Below are 18086 nucleotides of genomic sequence, written 5' to 3'. Positions count from 1 at the left end.
AGAGTGACGGAAAAAATATAAAGTAATTCCAATATATAAGAGAATGTATCCAGAATATATCCAGAAAAAGTTATTTATTATTTTTCATTAGCTTAAAATATGTTATTGCAGAGGAAATTATTTAGGAAAGGTATCATTAGTACTGGTAGTAATAGTAGCGGTAGTAGTAGTAGTGGTAATGGTAGTAGTAGTAGTAGTAGTAGTAGTAGTAGTAGTAGTAGTAGTAGTAGTAGTAGTAGTAGTAGTAGAAGATGATACAAACTTTTGGTGACTTTATTTTACTTTATTTAGATTTAATAAGACAATGTGGACAAAATATCTATGTAAAAGTATGTAAATTTACTCTCTCTCTCTCTCTCTCTCTCTCTCTCTCTCTCTCTCTCTCTCTCTCTCTCTCTCTCTCTCTCTCTCTCTCTCTCTCTCTCTCTCTCTCTCTCTCTCTCTCTCTCTCTGTCCTTGCTCTAGTTTCATTACTTTCTCTTTCCCTTGCACTGTGAAGGACGATTTTTACACATACTCGACAAATTACGAGAGAATAAATAAATAAAGAAAAAACTGTAAAAGATGCGAGTAACCTTTTAGCCAAGTTGAAACGCAAAAAAAAAAAAAAAGCAGGAAAAAAAAACCCATGAATGAATAAAAGAAAACATGCGTTGCTATACGAGCCTCCGAGACTGAAAGGGCACACACACGCACTTACGCACACACACACACACACACACACACACACACACACACACGCGTACATGGCTGACTGTTGAAGGTTGTTGCTGACTATGTGGAATTCTCTCTCTCTCTCTCTCTCTCTCTCTCTCTCTCTCTCTCTCTCTCTCTCTCTCTCTCTCTCTCTCTCTCTCTCTCTCTCTCTCTCTCTCTCTCTCTCTCTCTCTCTCTCTCTCTCTCTCTCTCTCTCTCGGTAAATTGGTGCTAAGTGCCCCTCTCTGTGATATAATGCTTTCTCTTTCAATGTTCCAGGCACCTTCTCTCTCTCTCTCTCTCTCTCTCTCTCTCTCTCTCTCTCTCTCTCTCTCTCTCTCTCTCTCTCTCTCTCTCTCTCTCTCTCTCTCTCTCTCTCTCTCTCTCTCTCTCTCTCTCTCTCTCTCTCTCTCTCTCTCTCTCTCTCTCTCTCTCTCTCTCTCTCTCTCTCTCTCTCCATTAACCCCCTTACCTGGCTCCCCCGAATGAGTCTCTCTCTCTCATTCATTTTTCACCTTAATTGACGCTACATTCACGAGACACGTAATTTGCGTCCCTAAATGAGAGGGTTTAAATTGTCTCCTAGTGTGTACTTTGCAGCCTTGTTTTTTGTTTGTCCTTTATTGTGTTTTATTTCACGCGGGCAAGTTTATTGGTAACTGTAATTCTTTTTTGTTTTCCCACATATTATTTTCTTCTTTTGTCCTGGTTTCTTTATTGTTTTCATACCCGGTGGACTCCTTTTCTTCTTCCTCGTCAGCTTCCTTCTCCTCCAATTCGTTCTATATCTCCTGTTTCCTCTACTTTTTTTCTTCTTTTCATTCGTAAACGTTCCTAGTATGTTTCTTCTTCCTAGTATTATTTTCTTCTTTTGTCTTGGTTTCTTTATTGTTTTCATACCCAGTGGAATCCTTTTCTTCTTCCTCGTCAGCTTCCTTCTCTTCCAGTTCGTTCTATATCTCCTGTTTCCTCTACTTTTTTTCTCCTTTTCATTCGTAAACGTTCCTAGTATGTTTCTTTTTCCTAGTATTATTTTCTTCTTTTGTCTTGGTGTCTTTTTTGTTTTCATATTCAGTGGACTCTTTATCTTTTTCCTCTCCATCTTCCTTATCCTCCAGTTCGTTCTATATCTCCTTTTTCCTCTTCCTTTTTCTTCTTATTTGTAAACGTTCCTATAGTCGGTTCCACGAGAGCTGGCGGTCCTAATCCTTCAGAGGTGGACTCGCGGAATTGGCATCATTGCTTGGGTAACGGTCTATTGCGTCACTCATTGGCTGTTGTTTACTAGATCTCTGTAATGATACCAAGTCTGCGAGTCCACCCCTGAAGGATTAGGCCTGCAAGCTCTCGTGGAACCAACTTTTTTTTTTATAGTATGTTTCTCTGTTGTCCCTCTTCTTCCATTTCTTGTCTTCTTCCTTCTTTATTTATTTTTTGTTTCATGTCCGTTTTTAGTCCTCTTTTGCAACGTTTTTTCCTTTCTCATCCTCCGTCTCTTCCTCCTTCTCCTCGTTATCATCGTTTTCACCAGTGTTTTTGCCTTCTTCCTCCTCCTCCCCCTCCTCCCCGTAAGGCCCCTCTTCCTTCTCCTTTTTTTTTTGTTTGTTCTTCTATTCCTTATTTTACGTCATCATATACTCCTCTTCCTCTTTTTCTTCCTCCTCTTCTTCTACCTCCTCTTCCTTCTCTCATTTTTTGTTTTTTCTTCTTTTCCTTATTTTGCTTTATAATATACTCCTCCTCCTCTTCTTTTTCTTTTTCCTCTACTCATCTACATCCTCCTCCTCTTTTCTCCCTTCTTCTTCTTCTTCTTCTTCTTCTTCTTCTTCTTCTTCTTCTTCTTCTTCTTCTTCTTCTTCTTCTTCTTCTTCTTCTTCTTCTTCTTCCTCCTCCTCCTCCTCCTCCTTTTCAGTGATGAGGAAAGTGAAGTGATGGTGATTAAATTCTGTCCCAAATTTTAGATGGCTTTTATCGCATTTTATTTTTCTTCTTTATTTTTTTTTCTCTGGCCCGGCTTAATGGAACACTTCGCTCCATTAACGGGAACTTCGTCACCTTTTCTCCTCCTCCTGTTCCTCCTCCTCCTCCTCCTCCTCTTCTTCCTCTACCTCCTTGTCGTGCGCCCCTCCATTCGCAATCTCTCATTTTTTGCTTCTTCCTGTTTTCCGTCTTTCCTCTCCCTCCTATCTCTTCTGCATCTCTTATACCTCCTCCTCCTCCATCTCCTCCTCTTCTTCCTCTACCTCCTTGTCGTGCGCCCCTCCACTCGTATTCTCTCATTTTTTGCTTCTTCCTGTTTTCCGTCTTTCCTTTCCCTCCTATCTCTTCTGCATCTCTTATACCTCCTCCTCCTCCATCTCCTCTTCCTCTTCTCTTCCTCCTTGTTGCACGCTCCTCCTTTATCTCTCGCTATCTCTCCTTTTTGCTTTCTCATTTTTTCTTTCTCTCTCTCGTTATATTTTTTCCATTCCATATATTCTTTAATTCGCTTGCGCTGATAAATTTTACGGCATTCGATAACGTATATGTATGTATGTATGTATGTATGTATGTATGTATGTATGTAAGTGTGTATATGTATGTATGTATGTATATCCAGGACACTATCGCAATAACACATCAAACATCTTTACTGTATTTTATTTCTTGTCCTTTCCAGATGAGCTCGGAGTGTGATGGGCAGCGTCGGGAGGCGGCCTGCGCAGCGTGGTGTGCGGGCGTGGGCGGGCGTGTGGGCGTGGGTGTGGCTGCTGGCGTGGGCTGGCTGGTGGGCGGGGCGAGCTGAGGGCTGCGGCATGGGCGAGCTGCGATGCCACGACGGAAGCTGCGTCACCGCCGACCAGTACTGCGACGGCGAGGCGGACTGCGCGGGCGGCGAGGACGAGCCGGCGCACTGCACGCGTGAGTACTGCTGGCATGACCTGACCCTCTTTACGGGGTTATGAAGGGGTCACTAGGGCTTGGTGTAGCGCTCTACGGGTATATTACGGGTTTTAAGAGGACTTGGCTCTAGTCTGACTCTCTAGATGTCTGTTGTCGGCGGAGAGTTTGAGGAGCCGGCGAACTGCACGTATGGGGGCTTTTGGTAATGCTGTTTTGGCCTAACACTGTCCTTTGTAGGTGTATGAAGGGGTTACTGAGGCTTGGTGTAGCGCTCTTTGGGTCTACTATGGATGTTAAGAGACCGAGTTGGTTCTCTGGACGCGTGAGTACTACCATAGCCTTCTTAGGGGACTTTGGTACTGCTGGCATGGCTTGACGCTCTCCACGGGGTTAAAAATGCGTTTCTGGGACTTGTTCTAGCGCTCTCTGGATCTAATACGGGTGTTAAGAGGACGAGTTGGCGCACTGCACGCATGAATACTGTTGGTCTGGCCTCACCCTGCCCTCCTCGTCGTTTTGAAGGGGTCACTGGGGCTTGGTCTGGCGCGCTCTGGGTCTGCTTTCGGTGCTAAGAGGATTAGTCGGCCCCCGCACGCTTCGTTTCGGCTTATTGAGTAATTTTCTCTTCCTAAATCTATTCCAGCTCACATTTGTATCTGTTAGTTTTATCTGTTTTCTCTCTTAGTATACTTTGGCACCTCCTGGCTTGCTCTTTTTTGCTCTTTCAGGGTTATTTTCGACTTCTTGTACGGCCTTTGGTGGGTCGATCCCTCTGTGGTTTGTTTGTCTGTGGCTCCCAGTGGCTCGTTATCATATCGTCGTGACCTGTAGTGGTGCTTTTTATAACTTATGGCTTTTTATACTCTTCATAGCATTTTTACTTTCTATATTTTCTTTATACTTCTTTCTCTCCTCATGAGGCTCTTGTTTTCTGTTATTCTCATGAACGGATGTGACTGACTGACTGAATCTGACTGACTCTCTCTCTCTCTCTCTCTCTCTCTCTCTCTCTCTCTCTCTCTCTCTCTCTCTCTCTCTCTCTCTCTCTCTCTCTCTCTCTCTCTCTCTCTCTCTCTCTCTACCCCCCCCCCCCCACCTTCTGCCTTCCTACCTGCCTGCCATTTGCCTGAGTCCTCGCCGCCCAATCGTCATCAAGGCTCTCAAAATTTGCCTCCAATTCCAATGACGCGGCAGACGAAAAAACGAAAAAAAAAAATAAGAAGGAAAAAAATCCGGTTCAGCTATAATCGGCAAAGGAAGGAAAGGAAAAAAAATTCGGTTCAGTTAATTGGACTTGACCCAGACCCGTCAAAAACGTGCATGTCCTTCAACCTGACCTTCGCGTGCAGAGGTAAAGGTTAGTCGAAGAGGGATTCAGAACGGGTTTTTAAAGGGTCAGTTCCATGGGTCGACTAGATGGGTTTTGGAAAGTTCCTAAACCTAATGTATCCTAACCTGATCTACTGACCAGACCTAACTTAAATTCACCTTACCTAACCTGACTTGACCTTATCTAACCTGACCTGACCTAACTGAGCCTAACCTAACCTAACCTTACCTTACCCAACCTGACCAAAGCTAACCTAAAGTCACCTGACCTAACCAGACCTGACCTTACCTGACTGAGCCTAACCTAACTGAACCTAACCTTACCTTACTTTACCTAACCTAAAGTCACCTTACCTAGCTAGACCTGACCTTACCTGACCTGACCTGACCTGACTGAGCCTAACCTAACCTAACCTAACCTAACCACAATTCCTTATACCTTTTCGATCTCCTCTCTTTCCCCTTCCTTCAGTCTCCGCCTTTCCCTCTCCTTCTCTCCCTCTCCTTCATTTCCTCTCCCTTTCCTCTTTCTCTCCCTCTCTTTCGCTTTCTCTCCCTATCCTTCTCTTCCTCTCCCTCTCCATATCCATGCCTCTAAATACCTCTCACTGCTTTAAATACATCTACCTTCTTCCCTTTTTCCTTCCCTCTCCCTCTCTATCCCTCTCCTCGTCTCTCTCTTCTTCCCTTTACCTCTCCCTCTCCCTCTTCAGGCCTTTGACATCGCTCGTTCACTCCCAGGTCATTCCGTCTCTTTTTCCCGGCGCAATGGAGGAAAAACGGAGGCACAAAGGGGGACACATCGACCCTCTCCTTGCCCCATCGTCAACTGCTCCGATGCTTCCGCTTACACTAGATGAACATGACCCCTTCCTACTCCTCCTCCTCCCTCGATCCTTGCCCTGCCCTCGATGCCTCTCTCTCTCTCTCTCCCTCCTGTTCTCGTCTCGTTTTTTCCCTCTTTTTCTCTCTCTCTCTGTGTCTGTCTATTACTTTTATACCAATGCTGGGTGATTGCCTCCCTCTCTCTCCCTCCCACCTTTCTGCTACCCTTCACGTCTTTCTCTTTCCCTTCTCTCTTTTTGCCTATCTCTCTATCTATCTGTCTATCTATATCTATCTTACTTTTATTAATGTTACGTGATTCTTCTTCGAGTTTTCCTTCCTTCTATTCAGTCTTTCTCTCTTACTCTTTTTCTTTTTCTCTCCCTCTTTTTTTCAATTTCTTCAAGGCTAGCTGATTCTTCCTCCACTTTTCCTCCCTTCCCTCCACTCTTCCTTTCTTGATTGTCTCCCTTTTCTCTCTTTCTCTCCATCTCTTCATCTCCTTCCCATTATTTTTCTCTCCAATTTTTTCCTCCTCTCGCTTTCCTCTCCCTCTCCTTCTCTCTTCTCTCCTTCCCTCCCTAAACTCAGTCACGATTCCTCCCTTTCTCTCTCTCTCTTACTCTCCTCTCTTTCCTTACTCCTATCTCTCCTTATCTCTACGTCGTTATCTACCTCCCTCCTTCCCTCCAGTTCCCTCCCTCTCACCCGAGGCCGATTATCCCTCTCTTTTTCCTCCTCCCTCTCCGCATAGTTTCCTCCCCTTCCTCCGCTTTCTACGAAACCCTTAAAAACGGGTTATCTCCCTCCTGACCTAGAGGGAGAATATACTTTTTTACGCCTCCTCCCTCTTTCTCTCCCTCCTCCATTCCCCCCCTCTCTCTCTCTCTCCCTCTCCCTCCCGTCTGCCCTGGAGTTTTAACCTATCACGTCCCACTCACATACTTTTTATCCTCCTCCTCCTCTTCCTCCTCCTCCTCCTCCTCCCGCTTCTTCTCCCTTCCATCTCCCTTTGACACTCACAAGCTCTCCCGTTATTCCTCCTATCATCCCTTCGTCTCCCTTTCACCTATTAAACCTCCCTTAGATTCACGCTTTTTTCTGCTGTCACCCTTTTACTTACCCTCCCTTCCTTTCCCCCTCTCCCTTAATCCCTGCCAATCTCCCTTCCACCCTCAGTCTTCCCTCCTCGTCAGGCTGTATATCCTTCCTTTTACTCTTCCTTCCACTCTCCCTTCACACTCATAAGCTCTCCACTTCTCTCTCTACCATCGCTTTCACTCTCCCTTCCACCTCTTTCCCCTCCCCCTCTCCTTCAGACTACGCCTTCTTTTTTTTTTTACTTTCCCTCACATTCTCCCTTGAAACTTAAAATATCTCCCTTACTTCTCCCTTTACCACTTAAACTATTCTAACCTTACCTTATCTTACCTAACCTAACCTTACCTTACCTTACCTTTCCTAACCTTACCTTACCTAACCTAACCTAACCTAACCTTACCTTACCTTTCCTAACCTAACCTTACCTAACTTAACAACCTGATCTAACCTAACTTAACCTAGCCTTGCCTTCCGTGTTACCCTTTCATTCCCCACTCTCTCTCTCTCTCTCTCTCTCTCTCTCTCTCTCTCTCTCTCTCTCTCTCTCTCTCTCTCTCTCTCTCTCTCTCTCTCTCTCTCTCTCTCTCTCTCTCTCTCTCTCTCTCTCTCTCTCTCTCAACCTAACCTTACCACACTTCCTTTTGCCCTTTCGCCTCCTCTCTCTCTCTCTCTCTCTCTCTCTCTCTCTCTCTCTCTCTCTCTCTCTCTCTCTCTCTCTCTCTCTCTCTCTCTCTCTCTCTCTCTCTCTCTCTCTCTCTCTCTCTCTCTCACGCAACACCTCTCCCTCTTCCTCCTCTCCCCCTCCTCCCCATCGCCTGCGTGCCCCACATCAGGCCGAGGCAAGCCATAAACATCACGATAATGCCCTCGCCCGTTTTTTTTATCTAAAGAAAACGTGTCCGTGTTATCGGCGGGTTCGAAGGGGGGACTCTTACTCCTTCTCTGAGGCGGAGGAGTATTATTATTTGGGGTTTATTTTACACATTATTATTATCACATATGTTATTATTATATGGGATTGTGACTTGATATAGTAACGCTTATTATTTGGGTGGAAAACGGTTAAAGGAAGACTATTATAATATTAAGCTCTCATATCAACCTTATTAGCTATTCTTATTTTATTATCCTTATGTTTTATGAAGCGACTAATATGAATATGCATAAGAAGGTTACATTTTTTACTGTAATTTGATATATATGTTTTATTGAAGGGGATGTTAACTATTAAGGGTTATAAGTAAGGTAAGGGTAGGATCATACACTATAGCTACGCGTGGCCTCAGTGCTCATTTCCGACGTATTAACCCTTGAGAACGTGTGTGGGTTGGTTAGTGTTATGTAAGGGGGGCTAGAGAGGTTACGAGAGAGAGAGAGAGAGAGAGAGAGTAGGCGTGTGTTCAAAGAATTTCTGAACATGACGACAGAAGCGAACAGGGAAGAAGGAAAAAAAAGGAGGAAGGTGGAGGAAGGGAAGGGAGGGGAGGCGGCAAAAATGGAGGAGAGGAGAGGAGAGGAAGGGAAGGGAGAGGAAGGAGGGGAAAATGGAGGAGAGCGGAGGAAAGGAAAGGAGGGGAAGGAGAAAGAGAGATAAGGGTCGGAGTGGAGGAAGGAAGAGGAGGAAAGCAAGAAAACTGAGATAAAAATATACTTGAAAATGAGAGAGAGAGAGAGAGAGAGAGAGAGAGAGAGAGAGAGAGAGAGTAAAGGAAGAGAGAATTAGAGAGAAGACAAAAGGGAGAGATGATAAAGGAGAGGAAGGAAGGGAGGAAAGGGAAGAGGTGGAGGAGGAAAAAAACAAAAGGGGAAAGGAAAAAAAAAGCTTGTGTGGGTTTGGAAAATATCAAAGGACGCCAATTGGACCAACAGAAAGGGGGGAGAGAGAGAGAGAGAGAGAGAGAGAGAGAGAGAGAGAGAGAGAGAGAGAGAAATAACAAAAAAGTGAATAAATTAGAGATAAAAATAAGAAAAAAAGGGATACGAAGACAGAAGTTTTTTTGGCAGCGAGAGAAAACGATGAAGATGACAGAATGAAGGGGGTCTCTCTCTCTCTCTCTCTCTCTCTCTCTCTCTCTCTCTCTCTCTCTCTCTCTCTCTCTCTCTCTCTCTCTCTCTCTCTCTCTCTCTCTCTCTCTCTCTCTCTCTCTCTCTCTCTCTCTCTCTCTCTCTCTCTCTCTCTCTCTCTCTCTCTCTCTCTCTGTCTCTCAAGTAACAAAAGGAAAAATAAGGGTTTACACAAGGGAGGCAGGAACAGTGGAGGTGGTGGTGGTGGTGGTGATGAGGGTGGTGTAAAACGTAGTGGTGATGGTGGTAGCAGTGGTGGTGGTGGTGGTGGTGGTGGTGATATAGGATGGTAAAATACTGCCTGCCTGGACTCGTGATAGCAATGGTGATAGTGATGGTGGTGGTGGTGGTGGTGGTGGTGGTGTGTGTGTGTGTGTGTGTGTGTGTGTGTGTGTGTGTGTGTGTGTGTGTGTGTGTGTGTGTGTGAGCCGAATAACTTTAATTCACTGAGCGAGGCGCATTTATAGTAGCAACCCCCCCTTAAAAAAAACTTCAATTCCCCCCCCCTTTTCCCCCCCTTCCCCCTTTTCCCCCTCCCCCTCTTTGAACCCCTCTCCCTCCATCCCCTTTCTTCTTTCTCCTACTCCATTATTCCTCCTCTCCTCTTCTCCTTCCCTCCCTTCTTCCCTTTTCTCTATCCCTTTCCCATTGCTCATAAAAATTTAAAAGGACATAAAGATTGACGTGATATATTTTGGACATGTTAAAAGTAGTAGTAGTAGTAGTAGTAGTAGTAGTAGTAGTAGTAGTAGATGTTAAGAAGGCTAGTGATTTCGTGAATGATATAAGAGAAACAGGAGGATTAGAAGGAGGAGGAGGAAGAGGAGGAGGAGGAGATGCGAGGCTGCGGCGAGACTTACCTTTAATTAACAAACGTGTCTCCTAATGGCCAGGTGACAAGCCTTATTACATCATCTCTCCTCCTCCTCCTCCTCCTCCTCCTCCTCCTTCTCCAGCTCCTCCTAAACCTGAATCCCTGCTAATGTTTGTTTAAGTTTCTCTTCCCTAACTACTTTGAAATACATGTAATTAATTATATGACACACACACACACACACACACACACACACACACACACACACACACACACACACACACACACACAAGATTCTTCCCAACCTCTTCCATCTTTCTTAATAAATCAATCACAAAAAAAGGTATTGCCATGGTCCTCCCTTCTCCCTTTTTCTACCTGTGTGTCACCTTTTACCTCCCGTCTTACCTGGGGAGTCATTGGCAGGTATTTACGGGTCTGTGAGAACACCTTGATGGGCAGGTGAGCGTGTGATTCCCCGCCTCTAACTTTCTCCTCTCGTTAATTGCGTTACTCTTAAAGTTTCCTCGTTGGAAGCTCTCGTTGAAATGTTTGACTTTTCTTTGGGACTATTTTTTTATTCGGTTATTTATTTTTTTCTTCAAGTTGAAACATTTATTTTTTCTTCTGGACTAATCTATTTTTTTCTATCTTTATTTCGATTATTCTTTTTTTTTCTTTGCGTTAAAACAATTGATTTTCTTCCTGACTAAATTTTGTTCCATTTTTTATTCCGGTTTCTTCCTTTCATTTTCCTCTTCGCTTTGAAATATTTAACTTTTCTTCTGTGCTATTTTTCGTTATTTTGATTTGGATTATTAATATTATTTTTTCTTCTTCATGTTGAAATATTTAACTTTTCTTCTGTGCTAATTTCTTTTTTTTTATTATTCACGTCTTTTTTTCTTTTCACGTTTAAATATTTGACTCTTTTTCTCTCCTGTACTATTTTTGTTTTATTTCGGTTTATTCTTTTTTTTTTTTTCTTCTTTTTCTATTTTCATTTGGACTATTCCTTTTTTGCTTCTTCAAGTTATAATATTTGACTCTTTTCTCTCCTGTACTATTTTTGTTTTACTTCGGATTATTCTTTTTTATTTTATTTTCCTTCATCTTTTTCTATTTTCATTTGGAGTGGTCTTTTTTTTCTCTTCTTTACGTTGAAACATTTGAGATTTTTTGCTTCTGTATTATTTTCTATTTTGTTTCTTGTTTCTTTTTCTTTTTCTATTTTCCGTTTTCCGTTCACGTTGAAACATCTGATTTTTCTCTTCAGCACTGACATCTTTCCTATTTTCATTTGGATTCATATTTTTTTTCTTCTTCACGAGTTTGGTGTAAATCTGAGTTGGTCTTTATCTTATTATGAGTATTCTGTTTTTTGTTTCTCTTCATACGTCGGCATATTCATATTTTCAGTTGATCGGCGTAAAGTACATGTCCCCATAATTCGACTAATAACGAGTAACGCAACACTGACGCCCATTAAGGAACAAAGTCACCCGCCGGGAACGTTTTAACATCCATCTCGTATCATTACGGCCCAAAACGCGGCTCAAAGCGCGGCGTGGAGAGGCATTAACCTGCTCTCTGCGCCTCATTATCAGCCAGCCGGAGAAATAAGAAAAAAAAGGTTAACCGTGCGATGAAACCAACTAGATTTATGCATGTATAAAATCCTGTTCCATTAGCCAGTTTGTACGGAGGCGGTGGCCGAGTGGTCAGCGTGGGGGTGCGGTGAGCCTGGGGACCTAAGTTCGAATCCCACCGATGCACGATGACAATTTTCAACCATCGCCGAGTAGCGGAAGGTTACCCACATGCTGCCCAGATCTTTAATCAACCCTAACTTCAGCGTCTTCTGTTAAAAGGAGTACCGGGGGGCAGCATGGGCCAAACAAGAGGCATATATCACCGGGAGCTACTATAAATAAAATTCGCCAGCACCATTAAAGGGCTGCTGTCATTTGCGTTCTCGGTTTAAGACCATGAATAATTTAAATAAAGGCAGTCTTGGGTACTTACATCAGTCCTGGCGTTGGGGGTTCCTCCTGGCCTGCCTCAAAAATCTGTAGAGAGAAAGAAAGCTACAGTAGATATACAAATAATAATGAACAAAATAACACAAATACTGTAAATTCAAATACAGCTGAGGAACCACAAAATCAGAGAATGGCTGACTGGTTACTTGACTTATTGATAGCATGAGACTAACTTATTGACTGACTGACCAGATGACTGACTGGCTAATTGACTGACTGACTAATTAAGTGACCGACTGACTGACTGATTGACTGGCCGGTTATTTGACTTATTGATTGTATGAGGGACTAACTTATTGACCCACTGACTTACCAACTGACCGACTGACTGAGTGGCTGACTGACTTACCAACTGACCGGCTTAGCACCCAAACATTACCTTCCGTCACCAACACACATATGATAACAAAAAATACGCAAAAAATAACAATAACAAATAATATACAAAATAACACATACTATAAATTCAAAGACAGTCGAAGAACCGAAAAATCTTAGTCTGACGGCGCGCAAGCAACTAGAAAGCTTTTGATTGGACGAGGCTCATCACGTGACAGCAAAGAGGTAATGTGATTGGTCCTTCTTTCCTCCCGTTTTCTTTCGATTTGTCCCTCACTTTGAAGCTCGACCGGGTGCTATTTTTAAGTTAACTCCATTAGCCTCCTCCTCTGCTCTCTCTCTCTCTCTCTCTCTCTCTCTCTCTCTCTCTCTCTCTCTCTCTCTCTCTCTCTCTCTCTCTCTCTCTCTCTCTCTCTCTCTCTCTCTCTCTCTCTCTCTCTCTCTCTCTCTCTCTCTCTCTCTCTGTTCCTCCTCCTACTCCTCCTTTTACAGCTCCTCCTTCTCATTCTTCTTCTCTCGTCCTCCTCCTTCTCCTCTTTCTTCCTCTTCTTTTCTAATAATATCTCCTCCTCCTCCTCCTCCTCCTCCTCCTTCTTATATAGTTCTCCTACTCCTTTTCCTCTTTCTTGTTATTTTTCTATTTCAGTTCCTCCTCCTTCTCCTAATCCCCCTCCTCCTCTTCGGCAGCCACTCTCCAGGCTTTGACAAATTCCTTCATCAGGCCGCGAAAACCTCCCCTTAAAGGAATATCAAGACTCGCAAGCCGCCTTCCGCCTTCCCTAATCATGATAACTGAAGGGAAATTAAATCTGCTCCTGGAAACGTCATAAGCTCTGCCCCCCTCTCTCTCTCCCTCTGCCCCTTCCTCTCTCCCTCCCTCTGCCCCTTCATCTTCCCACGCTCTTCCTCCTCCCCCCCCCCCCCTTCCTTCCTCCTGATATATACCTCTTTCCTTCCTTCGGTCTCCTCTTCCTTATCTCTTCTTCCCTCCGCCCCTTCCTCTCTCTACCTCCCTCCCTCTGCCCCTTCATCCCACGCTCTTCCTCCTTCACCTCCCCCTCCCTTCTTCCTGATATATACCTCTTCCCTTCCTCCGTTCCCCTCTTCCTTACCTCTTCTTCCCTCCTCCTCCCTCCCTCTTTCCTCTTCCTCCGCCCTCCTTTCCAATATACGTATACCACTTCCCCCTCTTCTCCTTTCTCCTCTTCCCTCCCTTTCCCTTTCTCTCCTCTTCCTTTCCTTTTCTCTTCCCTCACCCCTTCTGTCTAACACTTCCTTTCTCTTCCTCCCTCCTCCCCCACACTATCCCTTCCTTCCTCTCTCCTTGCCCTTTTCCTCTTCCTCTCTCCTCCCTTACCCCTTCCATCTTTACCCCTCTTCTTCCTTCCTTCCTTTCCCTTTCTTCCTCCTCTCCAACACCTTATCCGTCTTTACCACACCCGAAGCCTCGCCTCTTCCGCGTGGGCCACTCCAACATCCTTCACGGCGTCTCTAATGAACCAGGAAGGGCCGGAGGGGCGGGCAAGCAGCGGCGATGATGGGAAGCAGGCGGCCGAATGCACGCGGCTGATATTGGCAATTTGCATGCTTTGTTGATTTACATACTTAATGGACTATGGAGTGAAGGAAGAGGCGGCGGCGGCGGTGGTGGTGGTGGTGGTGATGGTGGGAGACTTATAATGTGGACGCAGTATCGGTGTTGTTGGTGGTGGTGATGAAGAAGGAGGAGGAGGAGGAGGAGGAGGAGGAGAAGAAACAGGTGATGGAGGAGAAGAAGAGGAGGAAGAGAAGGAGGAGGAGGAGGAGTGGACTGTTAACACGGTGAAGATACATTATGGTGAAGAAGAAGGAGGAGGAGGAAGAGGTGAAGGAAGAAGAGGAAGTGGAGGAGGAGGAAGAGTTAAGGTAGGGAGGCTTTGTTTAACACGTATCCACAGCCTCTCTCTCCCTCTCCCTCTCTCTCTCTCTCTCTCTCTCTCTCTCTCTCTCTCTCTCTCTCTCTCTCTCTCCACACACACTAGAGGCTCAAATCATGCACAGACACCCAAGCTCGTAATAGTCTGAAGGATCACACGGACACCAGGGAGAGACATACGTGACAGTCCCAAAGGAGAGCTGGGCCGTCACTTCGTCGCAGGTCAGCCATTCTAACGGGGGATCAAATCAGTTTAACACCCCCACCAGCTGTTGCAACCACCCTCACTCTCACACTCCCTGTCCTTTGCCTTTCAAGAACATTAGACAGTCAGACAATCTTCAGCTCACAGTTTCTTCTTTCACCCGGCTTACAATCTCTTCTTTCAGTTTAACAGCCCCATCAGATATTGCAACCACCCTCACTCTCAAACTCCTTGCCCTCTGCCTTTCACGAACACTAGACAATCAGGCAAACTTCAGCTAACAGATTCTTCTTTCACGCGGCTTACAATCTCTTCTTTCAGTTTAACAGCCCCACCAGATAATGCAACCACCCTCACTCTCACACTCCCTGCCCTTTGCCTTTCACGAACACTAGACAATCAGGCAAACTTCAGCTAACAGATTCTTCTTTCACGCGGCTTGCAATCTCCTCTTTCAGTTTAACAGCCCCACCAGATAATGCAACCACCCTCACTCTCACACTCCCTGCCCTTTGCCTTTCACGAACACTAGACAATCAATTCTTCTTTCACGCTTACAATCTCTTCTTTCAGTTTAACAGCCCCACAGACTGCTACCACCCTCACTCTCCACTCCCTGCCACAATCAGACAATCTTCAGCTCACAGTTTCTTCTTTCACGCGGCTTACAATCTCTTCTTTCAGTTTAACAGCCCCACCAGATACTGCTACCACCCTCACTCTCACACTCCCTGCCCTTTGCCTTTCACGAACACTAGACAATCAGGCAAACTTCAGCTTACAGATTCTTCTTTCACCCGGCTTACAATCTCCTCTTTCAGTATAACACCTCCACCAGCTATTCCCCTTTGCTCCCTTTGACTGCCCTTTGGATTTCTAGAATATTTATGAGCTCTGAAATGAACCTCCAACACCACCAAGTTATTACAATCTCTTCTTTCACTTATTCATTCTCTCTTTTAAAGTCTTATTCTAATATTTGCCTTTTAACACCATGAGCACTTGATGAATCTATATTCCTTCCTTGCTTTCTTTCCCTCCTTTTTCCTTTTCTCTCTATAGTCCTTCCTTTCCTCCCTAACTCCTTCCCTCCTGCTTTTCTTTCTCTCTTCCTTGATTCCTTACTTTCCTTCCTTCCTTTCCGTCCTTCCTTTTATCCTACTTTCCCTTCCTCCATCCATTCTTCCTAACAAGCCACGGTGAAAAATAAACCAAGACGCAAAGAAAAAACTAACAAGAAAAAAATAGAAGAAAACATGAGAAAAGAGACACCAGGACATGAGGAAAAGATATAAGCCTCATGTGGAGAGTCGAAGGGGGGGATCAAAGGGGGGATCGAAGGGGGTGGCGAGCGAGCAGCCAGCCAGCCAGCCAGCCAGCCAGGGGACAAGGGCAGAAGCAGCGTTGCCAGATTATCGTATTCACAACATCGTCTTTATTACTTTTAAGCCACAAACTCTCGTACCTACACAAATAACGCTAGAAAATTGAAGTTAGCGTTAAAGCTCCTGTTTATTGATGCTTGTTTGTTTGTTATTGCATTCGTTATTGGTCAGAAACTACGAAAATGCCATGCTATGAGTACGATAATTTTGCAACGCTGGGCAGAAGAGGTTCCTACAATCCTGAAAGAGCGCTGTCAAGCAATTTCCGTGGCGAGCCGCTCCATTACGCCCATCGCCTGCCCAAAAGACGAGATGAGATGCAAATAAAGCCCCTCCTCCTACTCCTTCTTCCTCCTCCTCCTCCTCCTCTTGTTCTTCTTCTTCTCCTTCTTACTCCTCTTCTGCTTATGCTTGAGGTTCTTCGTGTGCTTCTTCTCATGGTCTTGTTCTTCTTCTTTTTTCTACTTTTTCTCGTCTTCGTGTTCTTAGTCTTCGTTCTCCTCCTTCTCTTCTTTGTCTTCTTTTCTTCTTCCTCCTCCTCTTATTTTTCCTTTTTTATCGTTAACGTCTTTCTTCGTCATCGTCTTCCTCCTCCTCCTCCTCCTCCTCCTCCTCCTATTAGCGGCTTTACAATGAGGCTTCACAGTCCTCATGCTTCGAAGCTTCACGAGGCACTTAAATAACTCGCTCCTCCTCCTCCTCCTCCTCCTCCTCCTCCTCCTCCTAACGAGACAAGCAAAAATAAGAATAAACGTGAATATTTTATCGTTTATTTTCGTAACTCTTTTCGCATCAGATTTTGTGGAGCTTCCTCATGTTTTCCGTTATCTACACACACACACACACACACACACACACACTGATCACCATCTTCGACAAACTTCTTTTTTTTCCTTTCCTTCTTCTTTCCCTTTACCATTTTTCCTTCGCATCCTACACCCACCCCTTCCAACCCCCTCCAGCCCCTTCCAACCCCTTCCCCGCCCCCTGCAGACCATCCCTCATGCAGCCGTGACAGGAAGCAAGACGTAATGGTCAAAGGAAGTCATCAATTTCACTGGTGGAGGCTCAGGAGGGAAGGACAGTGCAGGCAGAGGCAGGCAATGTGGGATGACTATGTATATTCTCCCTGACGGCATGACTGTATATGTATTTTCAGACCTGGCTTAACACATATAACTGTCTGTATATTTTCCGGGTGGATGGTGGTATTGCCGGTCATGTATTCTGACTGTACTTATGACTGTCTGAATACTGTCTGACTGTCTGAAACGGTGTGACTGTATGTGTATTCTAACTAGGCTTAACATATATGACAGTACCCTCCGTAACTGTATGAAGCCCTTTATCTATCTTCTTATTGGGTGAATTTTCATGTTCAGGGTACAGATGATTTGCCAAACTATACCAGGGTCACACACAGGCACACACAGGCACACACACACACACACACACACACACACACACACACACACACACACAGAGCGAGTCCATGTTCTTTACAGTGTGACAATAATATACATAATTTTCTTGATGCAAATGTGTTTACCGTAAGCTTTCTCTCTCTCTCTCTCTCTCTCTCTCTCTCTCTCTCTCTCTCTCTCTCTCTCTCTCTCTCTCTCTCTCTCTCTCTCTCTCTCTCTCTCTCTCTCTCTCTCTCTCTCTCTCTCTCTCTCTCTCTCTCTCTCTCTCTCTCTCTCTCTCTCTCTCTCTCTCTCTCTCTCTCTCTCTCTCTCTCTCTCTCTCTCTCTCTCTCTCTCTCTCTCTCTCTCTCTCTCTCTCTCTCTCTCTCTCTCGCACGACGTCGCTGTAAACGCTCACACGTAACTCATAAGAAATCCTTGTCAAATGTTTGTGGTCGGGCGCTGAAATGTTGCAGAATATGACCCAAAAACTTCCCCTCGATAGTTGAATATAGTTTGGGCCTTCGAAAATACCTTGCAACACATTCCTCGCCCTTCCGCAACACCCCCAACACAGTGTTACATATAAAAATAATAAAAATAAACAGAATAACAAGTGACGGTTATTAAATTCAGCAACTTCTCATATAAAAAAAATTAAGAAAAATACATTCAAACGAGACTTGTGAACTCATTTAGCACGCCCAACGCCCTTCCTCTTAACGCCGGGGGAGAGGAGGAGGAGGAGTAGGAGGAGGAGGATAAAGAGAACGAGGAGGAGGAAGACGAGGACGAGGACGACGAGAAAGAGAAATAAGAGGAAGAGGAAGAGGAAGAGGAGGAAGCAGCAAGAGTGGGTTAATGGAGACGTGACCCTTGACCTTTCCAGCAGGGTTATGTGAGGTCATCAAACGTCAGAGGAAGGGAGTGAATAGTCAGGTGGAAGGGATTTAGTAAGGGGTCGGTAAGGAGGTAGAAGGGGTATGATAAGGGTAGAGACGGTAAGATGGGAGGGAGATGGTAAGGATGTACTTTAATCCTGCCCGTGGGTAACTCCTATGGCTGACGGATTGATTAATATAGCC

At 44.8% G+C, this 18086-nt stretch overlaps 1 protein-coding gene across 1 annotated transcript in view; it reads left to right on the top strand.

Moving 5' to 3' along the window:
* LOC126985908 (uncharacterized) overlaps positions 1–18086 on the top strand; it is a 97251-nt gene that overhangs the window by 60188 nt on the left and 18977 nt on the right. Inside the window, exon 2 of the mRNA XM_050841461.1 lies at positions 3356–3597. Coding sequence (XP_050697418.1) covers positions 3372–3597 — 226 coding nt within the window. The 5' untranslated portion in view covers positions 3356–3371. The remainder of the gene's footprint in view (positions 1–3355; positions 3598–18086) is intronic.

This window comes from Eriocheir sinensis, chromosome 5 (assembly GCF_024679095.1).
Source record: "Eriocheir sinensis breed Jianghai 21 chromosome 5, ASM2467909v1, whole genome shotgun sequence".
Lineage (NCBI taxonomy): Eukaryota > Metazoa > Arthropoda > Malacostraca > Decapoda > Varunidae > Eriocheir > Eriocheir sinensis.
The sequence above is the reverse complement of the archived record's forward strand: the minus strand, read 5'-3'. Positions and strand labels throughout refer to the sequence as shown.